Source organism: Schistosoma mansoni, chromosome 1, assembly GCF_000237925.1.
Source record: "Schistosoma mansoni strain Puerto Rico chromosome 1, complete genome".
Classification (NCBI taxonomy): Eukaryota; Metazoa; Platyhelminthes; class Trematoda; order Strigeidida; family Schistosomatidae; genus Schistosoma; species Schistosoma mansoni.
In genome coordinates, this window is record NC_031495.1 from 8,398,082 (window position 1) to 8,421,385 (window position 23,304).

At 35.0% G+C, this 23,304-nt stretch overlaps 1 protein-coding gene across 1 annotated transcript in view; it reads left to right on the forward strand.

Moving 5' to 3' along the window:
- Positions 1-11,398, forward strand: part of Smp_123930 (hypothetical protein) — a gene marked incomplete at both ends in the record, with an annotated part of 15,777 nt that extends 4,379 nt beyond the window's left edge. Inside the window, 4 exons of the mRNA XM_018793148.1 lie at positions 3,326-3,515; positions 4,733-4,916; positions 8,718-9,129; positions 11,027-11,398. Coding sequence (XP_018647690.1) covers positions 3,326-3,515; positions 4,733-4,916; positions 8,718-9,129; positions 11,027-11,398 — 1,158 coding nt within the window. The remainder of the gene's footprint in view (positions 1-3,325; positions 3,516-4,732; positions 4,917-8,717; positions 9,130-11,026) is intronic.
- Between the last annotated feature and the right edge of the window lie 11,906 nt (positions 11,399-23,304).

The following is a 23,304-nucleotide window of genomic DNA, read 5'->3' on the forward strand; positions in this document are numbered from 1 at the left end:
TTGTATATATGACTTCTGAGTATTCCCTCTAGGGTTTGTTTTACGGTTAAATAAATGACCGTTCTAGAGGATCTTGAGAAGTGTTTTGTATGTTGTAGATCATTATAGGGTCGCTTCTGTGTTGCTTATCTCTAAGTGGTAAATATCCAGTGTTCGGGCACAAGACCGCGGACTAATTTTATACTTCTCAGTGCGCTTCAGTGTATTATTCTTTTGACGTGGAGGAGGACTATTTCCTTGTGACCTCACTTAGAGTTTATACTCTATGTAAGGCTGAATGAAACGTTAAAATTACCTGAAAACCTCTACCATTTAACTACCCAAAAGTGTGTGTCACTAGTGCCAAGTTAATTATTATTTATTTAACCACATAAATATTGGTACAAAGGGGCACCAGATATATATGCGCCACACATCTTATTTGATTTGTGTAAGGGGTGTAATACTGCCCAGGTGCCCAAACTGAAGCAGGTGGTTTTCTTAGGGGACCACACCCCGAGCCCTTGACCTAAAGATCTGATCCACAAGGCAGTGGAGCATCGTGAGGAGGTGCAGTTCCATGGTAGTCAGTGACCAACGATTGATTCATACGCCATTTGTTCCCTCAGGATACTGGAGTCCATGTGCACCACTGGTTTGGAATCAGGGTTTTCCAACTCCCCTAGGTGAACTTGCCGTGTCCACCAACCCGGTTAAAGCGCCGGACATTCGCCTTTCGTCCTCTCAATTTCGTAAACGACACCCCCACCACGAGAAGGCAGTGAGTGGGACTTTTCTAGCAGTGGCTGTATATGCGTGGCCATGTGAAAGCGATTCGAGGAGAGCGGACTCTACTCACTCTCGGCCGTACCAGGGCATTTGAGGGCCTACCAGTTAATTATATGGAGATCTTTTTTGGCCAGCGTTATTTTCAGCGGAGAATAATCCAAGTTAATAAGCTGTATTTGAGGCTAGCATCGTTCTCCGGATGGACTGTTTTACTCTTTGGGGAGTTAGGAGTCTGTCCGTTCTTGACCATTTGAATTTGAATTCGGATCAGATTGTCCTGAAGCACTTACATTTCCTTTTGGTTGTGTACTTCCCAAAGCCTTACATAAAAAATAGTAACATTTTAGGTATATACTGAGGATGACTTATATAAACCAAAAAGAGCGAAGGTCCTAGTGTTTGACACTAATAGAACTACAAAGACATCCTGCAGTCCAAAGTTATCAAATAAAAATTCTTCGTAAGTGAAGGCATTTAGGGGGCTAAAGATAGAGCCAGTCGCCTGTCGGAACCTGGGATGAAACCGGGTACATTTATATCTTCAGTCTAACGCAATTCCGGCAGCTTACAACTACATATACGAGACTATCTAATTGACTTTTCTCTTTGATATTTCAGAATCTTAAATTGATCTCTGTAGAACTATTACAGGGAAGCTAATTGGTAAGTTGTCTCACATTCCTCCATTATTGTTTGTGTTCTCCCGTGTGACGCATATATATCTGGTGCCCCCTTGTACCAATATTTATGTGTTCAATTCAGTAAGTAAATAAATCTTTTTTTTTTCAAAGCAAGGACGTTTCTTGATTATTACTTATCTGTACTTAAATACATACTGTGTCGGCACAGAACTGAAATTACTAGGTCATTTTATTATTTTGGTGACGCTGTGTGGTAAATACACAGTTTTGTAGTCCGTAATGTTTAAAAGCATGTTATTATACTATAATTCTATAGCGTTTTATTTTGTCCTAAGGCACCGTTTGTCTCCAGGGCGTCTTGGTGTCTTTTTTCACTCCCTGATTTTATAGACTAATATCATTCATTGATATGGTCACTCAGTCGTCGTCTAACATGCTCTTATGGCAGTTAAAATTGGACATAGAGGTAGCCTGTGACTGAAATATATGTACTTGCAACACCCCGTAAGTTGTCTATAAAAGCTCATAGCTTCATCAACAAATTTACTATCTTTAATATCTTTCACAATATACATTAGTGATTTGAGTGTTTCATTTTATCAACAGTTTCAACAACGTCAATACATGTTTTACCCCTCATGTAAGAATATCTAGTTGATAATTTCGTAATGATTAAATGCTCGAAAATTAGTTTCTAGTGACTGCGAATATGAATAACTGAAGGGATTTAAACCGTAGGTCAATAGGAAGTGTACATAATATATCACAGTGGCGCAGCTGGACTCAACCGTCTTCTTATCGATCTGGAATACAATTATTCTTTTGTAACAAACCTTCCCACTCTGTCTTTTCGAGCTATATTTCCAGTGTTTAGGCTTTCTCAATATCATTGCTTCTACATTTGTTATAATTTCTCTTATTAAGACCCAGCTATTCCTATTGCTTAGTATTCTTGGACACCAATTCACTCGACAAGTCCCCAAATCAGAACACGGTTAAATAGGAAAGAAATTATATTCCAAATAACAAGAGTAGATGGAAGTAAGAAGCACAATAAGAGATACGTTAGTATATTTATAGTTTTTACATGAGAAGATCCTAGAGTCTTATTCGAGTATCGACTAGCGCTGACTGGATAAGAATGAGCCAATCAGCGTGCACCAACGCAATCGTGCATGGAACCGAAGTAGGTAAGGTGGAGTTCAGACCTTAGGTTTAGTGCTTGAAAATGGAGCTCTACTAAAATCTGTCAGGAATATCACTCAGATAGTTAATAGTTAGCTAGACTGCTGTGGAATTAGTTAGTTAAGTGTTCTACTCGGGTCGAGTAACCAGAACTAGACAGTTAAACTAATAAATGACTGCGGTGTAGTTGCTCACTACTGGCCTTTACTTTAGAAATGGCAAAGTGAAATTAGATATAATTTTGAGTCTGAACGTAATTCCATTAGACTGATGTGTCGACCTCTGATCACTTCAGTTTCTACGAGGAAATCCCCTTGCGGCCTTTGTAGAGGATTCAACATGACTAACAAGATCTCAAGGTCTTCCGATAATAATTCAATGCTTAACGGATGCTTAGTTAAAGCAAATCGTAGAAAAACACATTTCGAATTTCTAATCTTAATAACCGAAATTGCTTCTCCTCCCCTCATGCTTCAATACTGAAATAATTGAACAAAAAATAAAACATCTTAGTAGCCTATGTCGACTGTTTACTGCATATATCCACTGGTTTTGGTTTCGTTAATAGTTTTTTTTCACTTATCTGAAATAAATATAGTGACCTAAGACTGCTACGTAATTTGACTTGATGTTTGACTCTCGTTTTTTGTTACTTTTCGCTAATCATTCTTCTCACCTATCGTGAACTTCAATTTCGTCAAATGTATTTATCTACTTTTTATTATTTTTAGCTCCCAACTTGGATGGCAGATAGACTTACTGAGCTACAAGACGCGATTAATTTACAAGCTGAAAATTTGTGCAACGCAATCGGTGTAATACAACAAGTCGCTCAACCCAGTTTCTTTTCCGACTTTAATTGGGCTTCTAGGTCTGCTAAACCAGAATACCAGGCATTTATCCAAGCTCAACCAACTGACGGTAAGTGTATATATGTGACTATTATGCGATGTTATTATTAGTATTCAGAAAATAAATTCTTCAAATACAGTGAACGTAGGCTAAAAACAAAACCAAGATATAGAATAGTGTAAGCGTCCGTCACTGGTCTCCACTTAGACTTAAACGTGCTAGTTTGTTTTGAGTTTGTTTCATAGTTCAGTAGTCACTGTGAATATTTATCTTAGTAAAATCAACATTATCTTTGCCTTGGTTCTGTTGTTTTAAGTTTCAAGTTACAACACAAACTTACTCCGTTGATTTGAGTGCATTCAGTAAAGTAAATGCTTTCTTCATTCTCATTATTCATCGTTAGCTTTTGATGTTTAGTTTCGTATTTCACACACTTGATACTTTTAGCTCTGTTATTGCATATTATTAGTTCTAATTAGCAGTCCCTTTATGACACAGTTTCCCGATAGCATTGGAATCTCATATCAAATTTTGACAAAATACCAGCTTTTAAAATATTTTTGAAAGATAAGTGTACATTCTGGACGTTTGGAAACCACACAGAAGACAGCATCTTTATAGGGAAATGGTAACTGCACAAATTAGTGTTTATGTGGTAAAGAACAAGTAGTATGACACTATTAACATGTATCTACTGTAACATGATACTGTCCCTTGTACCACCTCGGTTATCCGTTTGTTTGTCCATGGTCTTAGATTTTTTTGTGTTTCAGATATTCTCAAGACTAATACGTGCCCATGATCACCGAAATTATCTCCTGATCAAGTTCTTATAAAATTCAGTAGTTGGGTATAACGGTTCGCGTCCGGCCAGAAGGTATTTTGTACATTAGGGGAGCATGCACAGTGGCGTAAATGGAGAGGTGGGAAAGAGAAGAACAAAATATTAGACGAATCGACAACCCAGCATGCGCACACAATGCATTTACATTTATCAAGGAAAGCAATAGACTACAATCATCCATAACACAAACCTCAAATTAATACATTCTTGAAATCGAAACTAAGAGCAAATAGTTTAACCTGCGACATGGGCTTTAAAACTCACTAATTCTTTAGTTTGTGTAGTAAAACAGCTATATTTATTAAGAATTTAGAACTTTGTTTGTAGTTACTTCAGTAACTATGCCTAAGTCCTGGACAGTAAGTGTCGTTGTCCTGTTAGGAAACTTATTTAGACATTCCACAGAATGCTTTAATTGATTCAATATTTTTGTTGGCTTTAGATATTGCTCGGAGTTTTGCTGTTGCGATTTCTGCTACCGCAAAGCAACTGGATGCATTGATTGGAGCTCTACCTGAAGAAGAAGCCAGTGCAGACATTCAACGTGCTACTGTTCACAAACTTTTAGAAGCTTACAGATCTGAAGGAGCGAAACTTGCGCGTATCACAACTAAACTTGAGTCAAGGTTGGCTGAAGTACGTCGCTGTTTAACAGCTATTGCTCAAACACAACTCACTACCCAATCACTAGAATCAGAGGTATTTTTTAGTCTTAAATATTTCACTTTTGATGGGTTGCTAGTTTGTCACTCATTTAGTCTCATTGTTACTGCCCCTACAATCGTTATTTTTCGTAGTTCCAAGAATAAATCAACAGTTATTAATGTCATGAATTTATCTAAGTAATACTCTGCAGTATAGCTAAACATGTACAATATGTATCTAAATTTCACCTTAACTCCTAGTAACTACGTTCATCGTAGATTTGTTACAAATGCTCACATAATTTAAACCCTCTCATTCTCATATACCTTTGATATAAAGGTAGATCTGTGTAGAATTCAAGTTCATTAACATTGAAAAAAATTATAAGTCTTTGCTCCAGCAACTGATTTGCCATAAATATCTTAAGTTCTCAGACATTAAGCCAAGCACTATAGTAGGGAAAATGTGATAACGGTATGATACACCCTTTTCAAAACAAACATTTTCAAAATGTCATATAGTTGTGCTTAACTTGTTCTACTACATGGAAAGTGAAGTCAGTGTGTTGCTGTCGTTTGTTCAACCAAGGATTTTTGAAGATAGTGATTTGAGATTAGGTTATCGTCATGATGATGGCAATAATAATAGTAATTGTAATAATCATCAGTGCTGTTTATCTCGGGTTGGGTATCCATATGCGACAAATAAAACATCTAGGTGCTTTTAGTATAGAGGGATTTGTGGAGATTATAGGATTCTTATAGTTTAAATCACGAACTAGTCTTAGCTAGACCACCACTAAAGGCCTGGAAGCATTGGACAGTCGTTTCGTCTTAGTATGGTTCTCCTCATCAATGAGCATCCACAGCCTCACAACCAAGAACCGAACGTATGACCTTCGGTCTCACTAGTGAACACAGCCTCTATACCACAGTCGAGATCTAACGGTGTTCGTCTAACTTCACGATATTGCGTAATCGTCATACTTTGCCTGCAGTGAATTCTGGCTTTGTGGTCTAGAGGTTAAGGGTTCGTGTGCGAGACTGAAGATCCTGTATTTAATCCTGTGTTGGAGTCTTGAATGTTCACTGTGGGGGGAGTACCGTACTAAGAAAAAACGACCATCCAGTGCTTCCAGCTCTTCAGTGGTGGTCTAGTTAAGATCAGTTCGTGATTTAAACTATGAATATAAGCATTTGGTTCATTTCACAAAACGTTTCCTCGGTTACTCCTTATTCGTCGTTCGGTTTATGTTTGTTATGTTGAATATCTTGCTGAATCCCAATCGATCCTATGTATTTATAGGTTGCTGTTCTCTTTACTAGTAGTTGGTTTATGATTGGTTGAGTGGAAATTATATCTATGGGATAAACTTATTGGTTACTTTGAGCTGTGGTTATGTACTTACCATACCAAGAAACTGGGGTTCTCCGTTACCTTCAGTAAATCAATGTTGTGACCACTTAGTGGATAATAAGGCGTGACACAACCAAAGTGTCAAAACTTCACACAAGCACAAAGTGAAAGGGGCGTTTGGAAGGTGGAAATCAAAGTCTTCAAAATAATAGTAATGTAAATTAATAAAAGAGAACCACTAAGCATAAAGAGTAATTTGAAAAAACCTCGAAGGAAGTGAGTAAATCGATTGAATATCAAAACTCAAAATCGCGAGGAAGGATATTAATGAATAGATCCGCTCCATCATAACCGATATTGTTGAATAAATACTTTAAAGTATTTCGCTATTTCCCATTAAATATAGTTTATGAACTATATTTAATGGGAAATATAGTTCATAAACGGGGTACCTAGCCTGTCGTATGCCCTGATGGTGTCCTCGTGACTTTCGGGTTGCCTGATCTGCCAAGGGCGATGGGACAGTGCATGACAATATTGTTGTGTGCTAGGTTCAAAGAGAATTGTTTGCTATATGCATGCAAGTCCGCCCCGTTATTGTTCCTATTTCAAACCTTTTACACTGTTGAAGCGATCCGGATTGGCTTGCCATTCACGGGTTTGCTGCCTGGCATGCACCTGGCTTCGTGCTGGACTGCATGTACGCTGGCTTAGCGGTAAATATCCTGAGCTGCAGCGTTAACCATTAGTTCTATGCATTTGGGTAACCGATGTATGGGATTATATGCCCCCAAATGCCCTGGTACGGCCGAGAGTGGGGAGAGTCTGCTCTACCTCTCGAAATGCTCTCATATGGCCACGCGAATATATAGCCTCTGCCAGGGAAGTCCTACTCACTGCCTTCTCGCGGCGGGGGTGTTGTTCACAAAAGTGAGAGGACGAAAAGCGAATGTCCGGCGCTTTAACCGGGTTGGTGGATGTGGAGGATCCACCTAGGGGAGTTGGAAAACCCTGATTCCAAACCAATGGTGCACATGGGCTTTAATATCCTGAACGAACGAATGGCGTATGAACCAACTGTTGGTCACCGGCTACCATGGGACTGCATCTCCTTACGATGCTCCACTGCCTTGTGGACTAGACCTTTAGATCAAAGGCTCGGGGTGTGGCCCCCTAAGAAAACCACCTGCTTCAGTCTGGGCACCTGGGCAGTATCACAGCCCTCACACAAATCGAATGAGATTTGTGAGGCGCATATTTATCTAGTGCTTCCTTGTACCAATATTTATGTGTTTAAATAAATAAATAAATAAATAAGTTCATAAACTATTTTAGTAATAAGCTTAAGTTATAATATGATTATAGCCGGTTAAATAGACAAGTACTTTTGAATAGTTTGCAATGCTATTATGCTTGGTGTAAAGAGAACATGTGACTATTGTCATAACCTGAAGAAGATTAATGAGTAGCAACTGTTAGGATCTATGTATGGACCGTTATTATATGTATTCTTATCGTATAACACCTGCTTCAGTTTGGGCACCTGGGCAGTATCACAGCCCTCACACAAATCAAATGAGATTTGTGCGGCGCATATGTATCCGGTGCTTCCTTGTACCAATATTTAATGTTTAAATAATAAAATAATAATTGTATAACCATCAAGTAACTACATTATTTGTATATTCATGTTCCTTTTATTATAAGCTTCCGTGTGATTTATTGACTACTATTATATGATTTACTATTCCTCAGTTATTCTCCAAGTTATTAGCTACAGTCTCCCATAGCCACTTTTAGCGTGATTTTGTGTAGTTATTATTTGCTATTTCATGGTATGATGCCGTCTGATTTGTTTGTATATAAACTGCGTATGTGTGAAATACATGATTGATATAGCGGAGGCTGATATTAGTGTTCTGGACTGAACCGGCTGGGTTTAGGCGAGAAGTTACTATTTCAGAGGACCAAAAAGAACTGTATGCCGCTCGAACATGTTAATGCGTTATTAGTCTCGTTGTATAAGTCATTGTCTAAATGGCGATCGTATCACGTGATATGTTAACAAGGCCACAAGTCAACAATTGTAATAGAGGAAGAAATCAAACCACTTGCAATGCTTTTAGGTGTCTTACTCTGTTTAAGTATATATATAATGACAGGTTAATTATGAAATAACATTGAGTAATTGGAAGAAAGAGGATTATAACAATAAAGTGAAAAGATTTTATATATCCATCTTTGTATATAATAAAGTTATGTAAGGGCTTAAATGCTAATTTCCCTATCGACTTAAAATTTTTTGTTGAGTACACTCTCTTATATTTCACTGAAATATGCTTAAAATATCAAACACACAAGTGACTCACTTCTCAGTTCGGTAACTTTGTTAATATATAGTTTTTATTTATTTATCATTTCAACAGGTGTATAGAGAATTTTATGGAAGCTAATCCTAATCTGTCGTTAAACAACGACTCAAGTTATGAGGCTCCTGACTACATATATTCATCATCACCACCACCATCGTCTATTTCCTGGCTCACTTATTTAACTATCATATTCCTTTTTATTCTATTCTTTCGACTATGCTTTACATTCGGTATTGTGGATAGATTACATGCTCTTGTTAATTTTATTTTGGCAATATCCACACCATCCGGTCGTAAACGTCGAGCTCTACGCGCTAAGTGTGTTGAAGATCTAGGAAACTTACGAACTCAATTGAAAAGCGTACATATGGTGGATGAGTTTGCTACTTATTCGAAACTAGAACGAAAGATAAAATTATTGGAACGTCAGTTGGACTCCTTGGCCCCTGAAACTCTTGTTGGATCAGTAAGTTTTTTGTTTCTTAATTTACCCGAGTTTGCCTACTGTTTGTACAATCATCATAAGGCAAATACAATTCATTACAGTAGGTTAGTGAGAAATCGCCAAATGACAAATGCGTGTGATTGGCCAAGAAATGGCTTTCTTTTCCCAGGGATTAGAAAAACGATTGATAGACTTAATTTTCTAAGGGACGATGTATACATAAATGAGTTTACACACAATGAATTTTGTTTAGCGAAGTAAAGGTTTCTCACTCTCCGTATTTCCTTTCAAGTAATCAAGCTCATATGTTTGGAAGTATATCTCAGGATGGACTCTCGGACACCGCACGTCACAACATAATTCACTGGGCATGGACTACGTTTTTTGAGGTACTGTTCTCGTGAGTGTTATGAGTACTCTAACAATGGTACTTTTATGTGTAGAGAATATCTGGAAATGTAACTTTCAATAGACTCCAGAATAGCAATATTATGAGATGTTGGTAAGATGTGATGGCATTAAATCAAATTATTTAAATAAACCGATTTCGATTCACTGTCTAAAGTTTGATCTATGTCTATAGGGTTCACAATGTATTGAATGTCACAACGGTTACCAAAATCTGGGTTTTCGTATACTTACTTTTTAGTCCAAATTTTATTGTCCCCTTCACTCCCTACAAACATTTCTTGCCACTCTGACAACGATTTCAACTTTCTATCGTATTCTGAAGTCAAACCTCTCGTCTTCAGCATTGTTGATTTGAAAACTATTCAAGATTCCTTTTCTTACGAACTGATAACTGTCGAAATGTTTGATGTTTAAACAATAGTCTGCGTGTCCAAACTCCGTTTAATCTCAGGTCACATAAATAGGGCACTATCATAAAATATACTATCAATATGTCTCAGGTTGGCACAGACCTTTCCATTTGGTTGGACAAAATCAATTCATCCATATGGCCATATAGAAGCTTTACAAGCTATTGTCAGTTCGTGATGAAATCGTAACCCTAAACCTATAATCTCGATCCTAACCAAGAACAGTGTGGATACTTAAATATCTGTTTGAGTCATGTTAAGGGTTCTAAAATATGGACAAGTTGATATGTCGTTTTTGTTGTGTTATTAAGCCCGGTTAATTGCCACGTGATTTACTCGCCAATCGAAATGAGACTTATACGATCTTAGTACTGTGCCAAACCAATGACGTTCGATCGGTGTGAGCAGTCTCGCGTCCTTGTTGGTCCTTTGATTTCCTAACCCTTTCAGTTGAGTCCAGAACGCCAATATCAGCCTTCACTATGCGAATCATTTCAAACATACTTGGTGTATATACCAGTCCAACAGACCACATCACACCATAAAATAGGAAATAACATTTGCACAAGATTTAGTCAAAAAGTGGCTGTGAACGTAGGAGGCAGTGATTAATAAACTGAATATAATTTGGGAACAGTAAATCGTATCATAATAGTCTATAGGTCAAAATAAAGCTTATAATTAGAGGAATATAGATATACACAATCTAGTTACTCAATAGTTATACAATATTAATCGGTTAATAGTTCACAGAAGTTACCTGTAATTTAATCTTCACTAGGATATAACAGTTTTTTCGATTAACAGACCAAGTAACTTTTAGGAGACATTAATAGATTTATTAGTTGTACAAAGTCTGTTTACACTTTTGAGCATCATTGCTTTCCTTCTCGTAAACTATTCGTTTATAGAAGCTATTTTTTTGATTGACTAGAAACTAGCTGGAAATTCATCGCGAGTTTTATAATCTGTCGTTTCTGTACCACTATACTTTAATTGGTGTATGTGATGATTTTACGTCTTTATCTTTTTATTCTCTTTTCGTTCATGTATGTATATATTTCTCTTTCTAAAAAACTTCTTTTTTGGGGGGTCAGATGGTTCGTCAAGTCGGTATCTACGTTGGATTATATGCAATCGAAGCAATATTTATGGCTTATCTGATTTCACATTCGCCAATTGAGACAATTTCACCGGCAACACTACAATCTCTCATGATAACTAATCATTCAATGAAAGATATCACTATTTTTATCTGTCAAGTAATATCATATATACCTGTAAAAATTTTAGTGATATGTTGGATTATTTTATGTCGGTTAACTATTGGACCAGCAGTATCTAAATTAGGAAATAAATTACAACGACAACAGCAATCTCAAAATCAACACTCAAATGTTGAGTCCACTAATAATATGGCAACTACTGTATCCACTACTAATTATTCTGTGCCCAATACATCATCCTGAGATCAGTGACAATGTTAGCATTAATATTCAGTAAATATGCAGACAGAAGTCTTCGTTTTTATCAACTTACAAAGCAGAACAAAACACCAAGATTATTCATTCCATTTGTGTTTATTAACATTTTATGAATAGTGGATTTATTTTCTGGCATTGTTTTGTATACTCGTTGAATAGTATATATATATATATATATATATATATATATATATAATGCTCTATGTTTCTTTTTATATGTTGTAGAGATGAACGACACTGACAGCCTTGAAATAAATAAATTGATCAACCTGAATGAAGACGACGATTGGTGAATTCGTGCACAAGTTTTAGGACGGAATCATGTTTTTAGGCGAGACTTCACATTTCGATAGGTTGGTTGATCACGTAACTGTAGAATGTTGGACTATTAATAAGAAATATCTTGTGTGGCTGTGATCAGGAAATGTCATACAGAAAAAGCACGGATTTAGAAGATGAGGTTTTAGGAGTGTCAAGAGTTTTGGTTTAGGATGTTACGGGTTAGGTGCGTTACGTCCGTAACAACAGGGTTAGGATGTTAGTATTTCAAAACTCTACATCCCTAGTATTTTTTTTCCGAAACATTCATTTCGTTTACAAAGCTTCGTCTTAATTGCCTTATATTTTATTCGCTAATTTCAAGGCTACTCGTAGGATCGCCCCAGGTTTTCGTTATGGTTCAGTTCTATTCCTTTTATCGTAACTCATGAGATGATAACTGCTCTAAGAGGAAAAGGTTGTATTTTTACTTTACAGAGATTAACAAGTATCTTCTGAGAATCCGAAATGTTTTAGCTATCACATGTAATCTTTTTTAAAGGACTAAGGAATTAGTACGACAAATTAGTAGGTTCCTGTTGTAGAAGGTTTAGAAAACTACCATTTCATTATTATCACTAAATTTAATGAGGTAGGATTCATCATGATGATTTCATCGCCTCAAATCGGACGTTCAGACATTTTGGCTATTCGAGATGTTGGTTACACCATTATTGTATCAATCACAATTTCCATATTACACAAAACCATACAATATCAGTGCATATAAATTTCGTACATTTTAAAATGTATTCTACTAATATAACTAATCCTATAGATTAAATGCTTATTCAAATACAGTCTTTGATATTTATGCTACGCCATGTTAGACAAATGAGTTTTTCGATAAATTCTCTTCAGGTTCTACAATTAATAATCCGAAAAAATGGCCAAGTTAAAAGCAAAGTACGTCGTTTAATGCATGTAAATTTAGGAATGTCGAACCAAATAGAATAAAATTGTTAATGTTGATATGACTCATATAGAATGTTAACTTGAATTTGTGTGTATGTTAAGTGAAAATTTAGGATCTGTGATCAGAATAAATATGGGTCAAAAAGGGTGAAAGAGATATGACAGTGCAATTACAATTCGATCAAGTGGAAGATTAAATTGTGTGAAAAATTAGTAAGACGTAATAAGGAGTCAGCTCATATAGCTGACTTTTTGTGGACTCTCCATTTTCTAATTCGATTCCACTGCTAGTCGCCATCAATCTTTGCTTAGGGATGCTTGTGACTTAGTGGCAATATCGAGGCGATCCATATACAATGCACATATACCAAAAGAGACTGATCAATCGCAGTCTACAACATCATGGGGAGATTTCAACAAACCAATATATACTGACAAACTATTTGGCTGGAAATGATTTGCGTACATTTCGTATAATTAATCTTAGTTGGTTAGGTGCTTGATCAGATTACTAACGTCTATTGAGGGGTGCAAACTCAAAATTACTTAAATAACGTCAACTTGAGAATGTATTTCAAGCATTCGTTAACAACCGACTTTATTTTAAGAAAAGAAAAGCTCATCATCCTCCAGGGTCAATTTCAAGATAACTAATTTATTGCCGTTAAACGTTTCTATTTGACCTTGTTAATAATCAGCAGTCGAGGCGGAAAGATTACAACTGATGTGTGGCCGAGGACGATGATGATTGGTTGCTTGCTTAGTCAGATTCGTGGATAGTCTGATAGGCGTTAATGAGTTATATATTCCCCTATTATTATTATTGATTGTGTCGGGTTTTGGTGTGAAAACATATGTACTTCCCAGTCAGGCTAATCAGCTGTAATTGATCTGAGTTTTGTTGAGGTCCTGTAGAATAGATACTGGGAGGGAATCCAGTATAGATATTCGTCTAAGGCAAATTGACGTCCCATTTGTGTATACAAGAAAATCCAAGCGCTATAACAACAACGAAAGGAATGATTTGACTTTCTGGATTTCTGATAATCACAAATTGTCAAAAGATAACTAAATGTTGCAATAAATTATGTTATTGAATTAATGGCAACATACAAAGAACAGTTTCTAAAAACATCTCAGAATATTTCCTGGCATGACTTTTGAAAGGGGAATGTGCTGTGTAATATTCTGGCTTTCGGGTGAGGAAGCCAACAGTTGTTAAATATTGTTTTTGGCACTAATCTTGCTATCATCGTGTTACCGGTTAGCAGAAGGATATTGAAACTATGTTAACCATCTAGAAGAAATAGTCGAACTACATTATACTACTTCTCACCTTTAATGACGACCTCAGCACAGTGATTAATAAAACTCAGAAATCTGTTTTTCTAGAATTATGTCAGAATACTTAATATTTTCTTTTGTAAGAATGATAAAAGTTGAGACCTACTTCTCATACCTTTACTCAAAATCGCTATACTGGAATTAGTCAATCTTGGCTTTAATTTGAACTGAATAAATTGGTTCTCTTCGTGTTGCATGTAATGGTACTTTCTGTTCTCCAGCATTAAAAGAACGCATTCATGCAACAATATATATTAAGTTTACCACTTACCTATATTAAAGTTTTCATTGATGTAATAATTATTAACTATACTCGAAAATTGTGTTTCAGTAGTAAGATTTGCCATGTATTTTATTCTGTTATCATGTGGTGTTCGTATGAACTAATGATTCCTTTGCACTTGATGTGTGCCTGATTTTGAATTCCGGATACGATACGTTCGTCTCTGCTCACCTAGTTCTTTCTGGATTAAATTGCGTTATTCCGGGGGTTTCTAGTTTGTATAATAATTCAAATACTTCTAATCACAAATCAGTTCAACCAAACGAAATAGTGTAATTTACAGAACAGTATGAAAAATACAAATAGTACTCCAACAAAAGTATATATTCCGTACATTTATTGGATATTAAGTTTGTGATTCATAAACAACCTATTGTTACATGCCTCGTTCATTCATTTGTCATTTTATTAATTTAAAATATTGGCGTAATTATGGCGATTAAAATTAGGCGACAGAAGATGAATAAGGAAAAGTCAGATGAGACAATAACTGTGAAAATAAACAATGGGTATGTGAATTAATTTATTTCCAAAAGAAATTCTTTATCTAACGATGGAGAAGATTCATGATTGTATGTAAAGTATGGTTCAATATTTGGTATTCTCTGCGTTTTGTAAATGTAAATAAATTAATGAGTGTTTGAGATAGATATATTGTGTGCCTGAAATGTGGTAGTAGGATATTGGTTGCTGTCTTTTATTCGCACTCAAGACCGGGAACAGAAGAAAGGCATACTTTCTAGACCAATAAGAGTTAGGGTTATTCTCGGCTAAACTTAAGATTAAGCTTACCAGTCGAGAGCTTATAACTGGTGGAGGCTTAGTATTAGCGACCACCGAATAGTATACAACAGAGTAGATAAATTATAGTCAGGATTCTGATTAACTAAATCGCTCCTTTGAGATATTGATAACAATGTGACAATGAATAAACAAACGATCAATGATACTATAAGAAGATTTGGATTAAATAATCTCCATGAGATAAAGTACAATTGTAGTCATAAGGCATTACATTATGATACGTACTTTCCAAAAATGATTAGTAGCATATCAATAATAAAAAAAGTCATTAGAGTTAATTCAATGTACTTAGGGTAAAAGTATTGAAAATTAAGTTCTTATAAGACGTATAGAAAGCTGTACTTTAATTGTTTGCTTTATAAAATCACAATAAATTGAATTTACTAATGTCTAAAAAAAGTTCACTTTTGATTAGTCTTTCTTCCTGAATTTAATTTAAGAAATTTCATAAAATCAAGGATGAGTATTTTTCAAACTTAGGATTCATCAGCTGGATTTACCTACTCCCTAGTGTTGATTTTTATGAAGGAACGCTAACCCATTACATTTTGCTTCAAACACTTGACATGTTATCCACTTAGCTATGGATTTTACATAGTCACTGGTTTGTTCAAGATTCCAATGTTAGCCTAACTCTGTTTCAACACTTGTGGCATAATGGTTATGTCGAGGCAATTCTTACAGAACTTATGTATCCCCAAAAAAGAGTGATCAATTACAGTTTTTAACATCGAAAACGGGGAGATTTGAAAAATCTATTACGAATTAATATGAAGTAGGTTAGGAAAAATAACGCAAAAACATTGCTCTAATTATTCAAAGTAGACTATAAAATGTAGCTGTAAAAGTCAGTCGTAGAAAAATGAGATAAATACTGATAATTCTTGTAAGTTTTAACCTTTATTTTGACATTTTTCACAATTTCTATACACTTACAGCAGAATGTTTGTTTAGATTGTAGCGTAATTATCTTGGTTTCTGTGAGGTCAATTAGCAGCTATATTGGATTATTAAATATGAATCCAGAGAATAAATCATATAATGTTTTTGCAATTTAACTTAATAAATCTTGTTCGTTTGGAAAATATAATATAATAATTCTAACAGCCTCAAATCGAACCAAGCTGTTTGATTTTTAATGGTCTTGGGTTTCTTTCCCATACGTCTCACTTATTAACATTAATATTGAAAGAAAAGTTGAAAATACTATTAAGAGTTATTTCCACTGGCTCTACATTAGGACAAAGCAATGTCAGTGAATACTTCACACTCAGTAAAAATCTCTACATTAATGCTAATATCAAAGCGGTTAAATATACTTTCTTCTTGATTGGATGCTAGAACGTATAAAAAACCGGTTTAAAGTTTCCTTTATAATAACCTTTATTTATGACAATCAACCACAAGTGAGTATGAGAATATTCTTCAAAGGAAAAAAATAGCTAATGAGTCATGTAAAGTAGTGGTAGTTTATCAAATATCAGGATTTATTTGGGCGGATTTTCTTGATAACTAGTTTAAAAGTACTACGACTTTAGAAAATAAAACCACATTTACCACTATACAGATTTTTGTCTGTAAGAATAGGGTTTAATAGTCAGTTTAAAATGAAGTGGTGAAAAAAGTCAGACAAACTCCGAGGTAATATTGTCACAATTCACAACATATGATATCAAATAATATCTACAAACCTATTCTCATCCATATTATTATTTCTGTTTGCGGAACAATCCCAGAGGTTACTGTGAGACTATCAAAGTAGTTTGATAGTTGCAGGACTGTGCCATGTACATCAGTCAAACACCCATTGCTATAAGCTTATATTTATTTAACACCATTGTGGCCTATCCTGATGGAAATGGGAATTTGTCCACAAGTGTTCACGTGAATTAGGAAATATAGCCTTAGAACAATAAGTATAACACTGGGGAAGAATACCTTTGACGAAAAAAACAATGCACATACGAAAAATAATACTAGGGTCGAATAAGTAGAATTTGCTAGTGATGGGAAAACGAACAGTAATGTGTATTTGTCAGAAAATCAGTTAACGAAATGTAAGGGATTGATGACAATCACTTTCGATACAAACAAGATGGATCTGATCAGGTTACCACCAATAAATTGGATCACTACTATTGTTTGACTTCTTTTTATAATCCTCAAAATATTTAGTTACTCCGATTTGATTTCTTAAGTAATTTGATATGGTAAATTATCACTCCGCTAAATAAAAATAAATAGGTGACATAAATTTAGTGTATTATGTTAAGAAAACCCAGTACAATTTCATCTATTTACGTGGTGTATGAGGTTCGAAGAGTTTCCACCACAGACTGACACAAATTAAAGAGATCGTTTAGGGAAGAGAGCACCATATATTAGACTCTCTCATGTATGGGTCGCCTCAGAACTGTGGTAACATGAGCTTTTAGGTCTTAAATTTTCCATCCAGTTGGTTTTCAATTTTAAATAATCAGAGTTGTTTCATACTTATTTATTGCTTAGGTGTAAAACTCAGAAGATTGTCATCACAATATGAAATCTATTTTGGAACGTTCGTCCGCATTTTTACTGAGACGTATATAGCTGTATTTGTTACGTTTCAGTAGTCATTATTTTAGAAACAACAATATATTCAGAATTTCCGAAATCTAACATGTCATTGATTTATGTACATTTTACAGTGTTCTATGTTTTTGCGTAAAATGAAAGTTCGCTTGGCAAAAAACAGCATCGTTAATACAAAAGTATTTAGCTCAGTCAATAAACTTTAAAAATAAGAAAAAGCTTGGTTTCATTGCATTTTATCCAATATGTTTCTTTTAGTCTTGACATATATAGTGCACAAAATGTAATTGGAAATATAGTATGAGTAAAATCTTCTAAAAAAGATTACGAAATTAAGTTTTTTTAAAATGAAGTTCTGTTACCTGTAAAACAATGTAAACGGTAGATTCATGAGCTGATCACCTGATCATTGTTACCACTGTTGAAGATATGTTATATTCTACAAGTGAAAGAATTCAAGAAATATCCTTAAATTAGATATAGCACAAAAGTGTGATTAGTACGTCCACAAAAAATGATCGTTTCATATTTAATTCTTGAAAAAATGTTTATTAATATGTTGGGTAGGAATGGATATTGCGACTGAGGTTAGATCTAAACCGTGTTAAATATTGACAGCCGAACATTATGACATATCTCTAATATTTATATGAAATATCAAATACTTCATAAATTTATGTACATGGTAGTAGCCATATAAAAGAATTTGAGATTAAATTTGTAAAGTTTGGATTGATATCATGAAGAGATTAATTTTAGACCATCAGTTGAAACCTGAGAGCACTGGAAGACCGTTTCGTCCTAGTATCGGACTCCTCAGCAGTACGAATCCTCGATTTCGAACGCGGGATTCCAACCCAAGACTACTCAGTGTTACCTGGACGAAACTAATATTATCAAAGAATATATATACCATGAGGTCACCAAAAATATCGTCCAATTGTATTTGTTTTGTTTATAGTAAGTGTAAATATGAGCATCCATATTTATCTGCATGTAATTATTGTTATAAGAGTTAGTAGACAATATCCTTGTTACCATCCAAGGGCAACTAGTTGTTTATTTCTTTTACTGATCTGAAGGAACATATGAGTAAAATACATACTAGCCGAAGCTTGCACCACATACATGTAAATCATCGGCTGTCAGTTTTTATTAAAAAGGCTAAAAAATTTCTGAAGTAGTTTCATCCCTTCAAATAATTTTTATGCCCGGTTTTTAGTCCTTCTAATAGCATTATTGATCTATTTTCAGCTTCGAACGTTCAAATGATTCGGAAACATGTTTCAAATATTGTATGTGTTCCTTAACCACGGCATTCAAATATCTGGAGATTTCTACGACACACATCATATTACATTGATGATATTTAATTTTCTTAACGCTCACATTGTTCCTTTAAGTATACTGTCTTTCGCTCTCCGATTTAATGGTACTGTTCGCTCGAAAACAATCTCCTAGCTTATTTATTTAGAATTATTTTTGTTTATTCTGATGTCTCTTTACAGTATGAGATGACTACGACATTTTTACATTCTTTATGTAAACATTAAGATTTGTCTTAGTTTGCATTTCCCACTGTATTTTTCTGAAAATATGTCGACAAATTATTTGCTTTCAGTAATAGCATAAATAAACTACGGATTGCTTGTCGTTAGTCTATTTTACAAGATTATTGGTACTGCTTGTCGAATTTATAATAATTGTAACCAACTTCGAAAACTAGTGTGCTGACTTATGACCTAGATAATTCTCAAAATGTGTAGGTTTATGGAACATTTTGATTTTTTCACAATGCCATCATATATTAATGAATCATTGGAGTTTATACAAAAAGCATAGAGAATTGGCATTATTCTCATCAACAAAAGTCTTTAGAGAATACAGTAATCCATAATAACATTACTCAGCATTATCCTTAGTTTTATTTGATCGCCAACAAACATTGTACCGTATGAATAGTTATAAGTAGTGATAATACATTCTTATGGTCAGTTCATATTTATTTACAGACTAATATTCATGGTGAACTTCGAAGACATTATGTCGTTCTTAGTTAGTCCCAACGTCTTCTGTAATATTGTTGTATACTCACCAATTGAAAACTTTCAAGGTCATATTGTAGAAAAGATTATTAAAATTCTATGCTAATATGTAATATCTACTAAATCGCCTCAAAAATTTTTATACAGTTCTTTCAATGTGTAGTGTTTACACACAAGTTATTCTGGACCACATTTGAATGCTCCTACTGATTGCTTCAGTAGTGGACTGAGTAACTTAAATGACAAATAAAATTAACCTACATCAGCCTTAAGGTATGTATTAACGACTAAATCCTGAAAATAAATAGCTTTGCAAGCCTTCAACACTGATCCTAACCATAATGGTTTTACTGGATACATCCCTGGTTGCAGGTGCTCGGTCAAGCATCTGTCTCAGGGCAGGTTTGGGTGCGTCATGCTGCGCATCTCCCTTGATAACCAGTTATCTAAGGGTACATACACACCAGTACATCTACTTTTGATTCAAATACGCACTCATACAATGCCGTAGTCGACTCTTGGTTTTATTGGTTTTGAAATTAATAAGTAAGACGGATTTTGGATGGCTGAGTAGTCAAATTCTTTGTATCTGTGACTTTGTCATCTATCCAGCTGCATCCAGCTTAATCGTCGCTAGTAAACTAGCGCTTGTATGAATAGAGAACCATCAAATCCGATATCAAAGACAAGCTTATGACACTACAACAAACTTCTGGATGATGTAGGATAAATGAGATCCATTTCTGTCAAAAAGGAAAAAAATACTATGGAAAATGTTTTGTATGCAGGCGATATTTATTTACCACGTATGAGAACGAAACATTTTAAATATTAAACGAATTAAACAGGATACACAAATACTCAACTACTCCTCAATCCAGGAATCCGAATAACGTCAAACAGGGCATTTGTTTACATTTTTGTCTATGTTGGATACCTGAGCTAGGATAATGAGGTTAAAATAAACGTCATTTTACCTTAAAAGTAACTCAAGATAGACATGATTAACTGAAGCAAAACAAAGTGTGAAATAGGACCCATATCATCATTTGCTAGTGTTGATTCATATCTGCTAGTATTTATGAAATACAAAAAGGTTTATTCGTTAGAATACAAACCGTTGATCGATTAGGTATCCTACCATCCTTCAACGAAGTGCGTTTCGGAAATTTTACTTGGGACCTATAAAAAAGTGAACAGATGAATAAAGATTTTTACAAACAAGTGATCAGTATAATTATTCATTACTGTCCCATTGCGGACTGCAAAACAATACTTCTCATGGAGAAAATTCAAACAGTGTGGGCACTGACACGGTATCTTGCTTCGCCACTTCAACATAGCGCGCAGAAATAATGTTAAACATATACGTAGATTGAAATGCACGAAGAATGTTCAGATGTACAACATCATTTTTTTCGACTCATAAGCCAAATTATTCGACTAGTTTTCATCCCATTGATCACAATTATCCGTAATAATTGTTGTCGTTCGGAGAATTTTGTGACGAGCAATTGCGAACGGGATAATTTCTTTGCTCTCGATTCGTTTTATTCCTGCATGGTCCCATGTTTTGGTGGTTTGAGTCATGATACAATGTAAACATGCAACTCAAATAATAAGTTGCCAGAATTGTAATAGAAGGAAAAGATTTGTATTGTAAGCAAAGATGGATAGTGGCTAGTGGTGGAATCCAGGACGCGCGTTTCGTCTTATTTGGGACTCGTCAGCTGGATGTACCTGCATCTCAGAGTTGATGTTCACTCTAGCACTCGAACTCAAAACCATTTGCTTCAAACGCCATCACGTTATCCACTCGGCCACTGAGTCCTGATAGCCACTTGCTTGTGCAATGGGGTGAAGTTTAAATCCGCTTAGTATTACTTGTTTGAATCTTCCTGTTGATGTTTAGAACTGCGACTGGTCAGTCTCTTATTGCCATATGTGCATACTATGCGTATTGCCTCGATATAACCTTAATTCACAAGCATTATAAGCAAAGATGGATAGTGGCTAGCAGTGGAATCCGGGACGCGTGTTTCGTCCTATTTGGGACTAGTCAGCTGGATGTGCCTGCATCTCAGAGTTGATGTTTACTCTAGGACTCAAACCTATAACCTTTATTTGTATGTTCTGGTCGTTTACTATCCAGAACCATATGCTGACTGTAAAACTTCCTTGAAATCCAGTCTCACACTAGTATATCTAAAGCGTATTTTGGTTGGTTTGAAAACCAAACTTTGCACCGAATTTTCGATAGACTTTCCAACTTATTTTGAACATGGAAAAATCATGCTTCCGTTTTAACTTCAAGAAGATTGCTGTTTTTGAGCTCGCTATTCATGTGTCTTATTTTCAAATCCCAATAGGAATCATCTTAATCAGTAGATTGATGAGTTTTATAATATAGCATAAGACGACTTGTTGTGATGTTTATGAGTATTCGAGTTATAGTATAAACTAGTAATCACAGCAATAACGCAATTCAATCAAGAAGTATCAGATGAGCAAGAACGAATCTACTGTATTTGGAATGCAAAATCAAAAAAGTAATCGATACAAGGGAATCATTGCTCCTTTCAAACACCACACTTATTCAAAAAAATAATTATGATCCCTTTTGCATTTTGGAGAACATTATTGTCATCTTGAAATATCAGACACAATTTCTTGGATTGTCGGTTCACAGTGTTAATAACGAGGTAGGAGAATCTGTATACTAATGTAATTCTGAATTGATGTAATTCTATGCTTATAAACTTGTCTTTTACGACTCTTTGGTTTTCCACCTTAGTTGTGACAGATAATGGACTAGCCAGGTTTATTAGAAATATTCAGTACCTAGTAATTAAGTCACATTTCGACAAACCAGAATATAATATAGAGTACTCTAACTTGCATTAGTATCAAAAGTAAAGATACATCGTATTTCATTGCGTATAAAAACAAAATATGGAGAACCAGTAGGCAATTACTATGACAGTAAACATCTTAGTTCGATGCATTCATTCATTGCTGCGTCTACACATATTGATAAGTCATCAGTTCAGAGTGTCATCAGCTATTTGATAATGTGAGTAGTCACTGATACGAAAAGTCGACAATTTTGTGTCCAGAACCATAGCCCTCACCATTCCAAAAAGAACTAGTATCAATAAAGTTCAGTTGTAAGACTCAATAGAGTTTACAGTAAAGTTGGGTTCTGACACGCTTATTTATTTCATCTGTTCGTTTTCGTTAAGATAAAGATTGCATTCGTTGATTATGGTTGAAGCAAAAACAATAGGAGGATACAAATAAGATTTATTATTGTCAATAATTCTCTGACTATTCTGTAACTCAGAGGCTATGAGCGATTAATGTTCTGTGTGAGTAATCTTGGCTCTTGGTTGTTGAAAATAAAACTATTTGCTTCATCCTTGTTCGTTATTTTTGTCTCACTGACTGGATAAAGTTTGTGAAATAGTACTCTGAAGTCAAATATTGGTCGTCCGTGTATCGTTTGGTTTCCAAGAATAAACTTTAGAATCGGTTCGTATGTTTTTTAAAACAATGTAACGTATCCAGCCATTCATAAACTCTTCAGTTTCTAAAAAAGGCTACTTATGGGA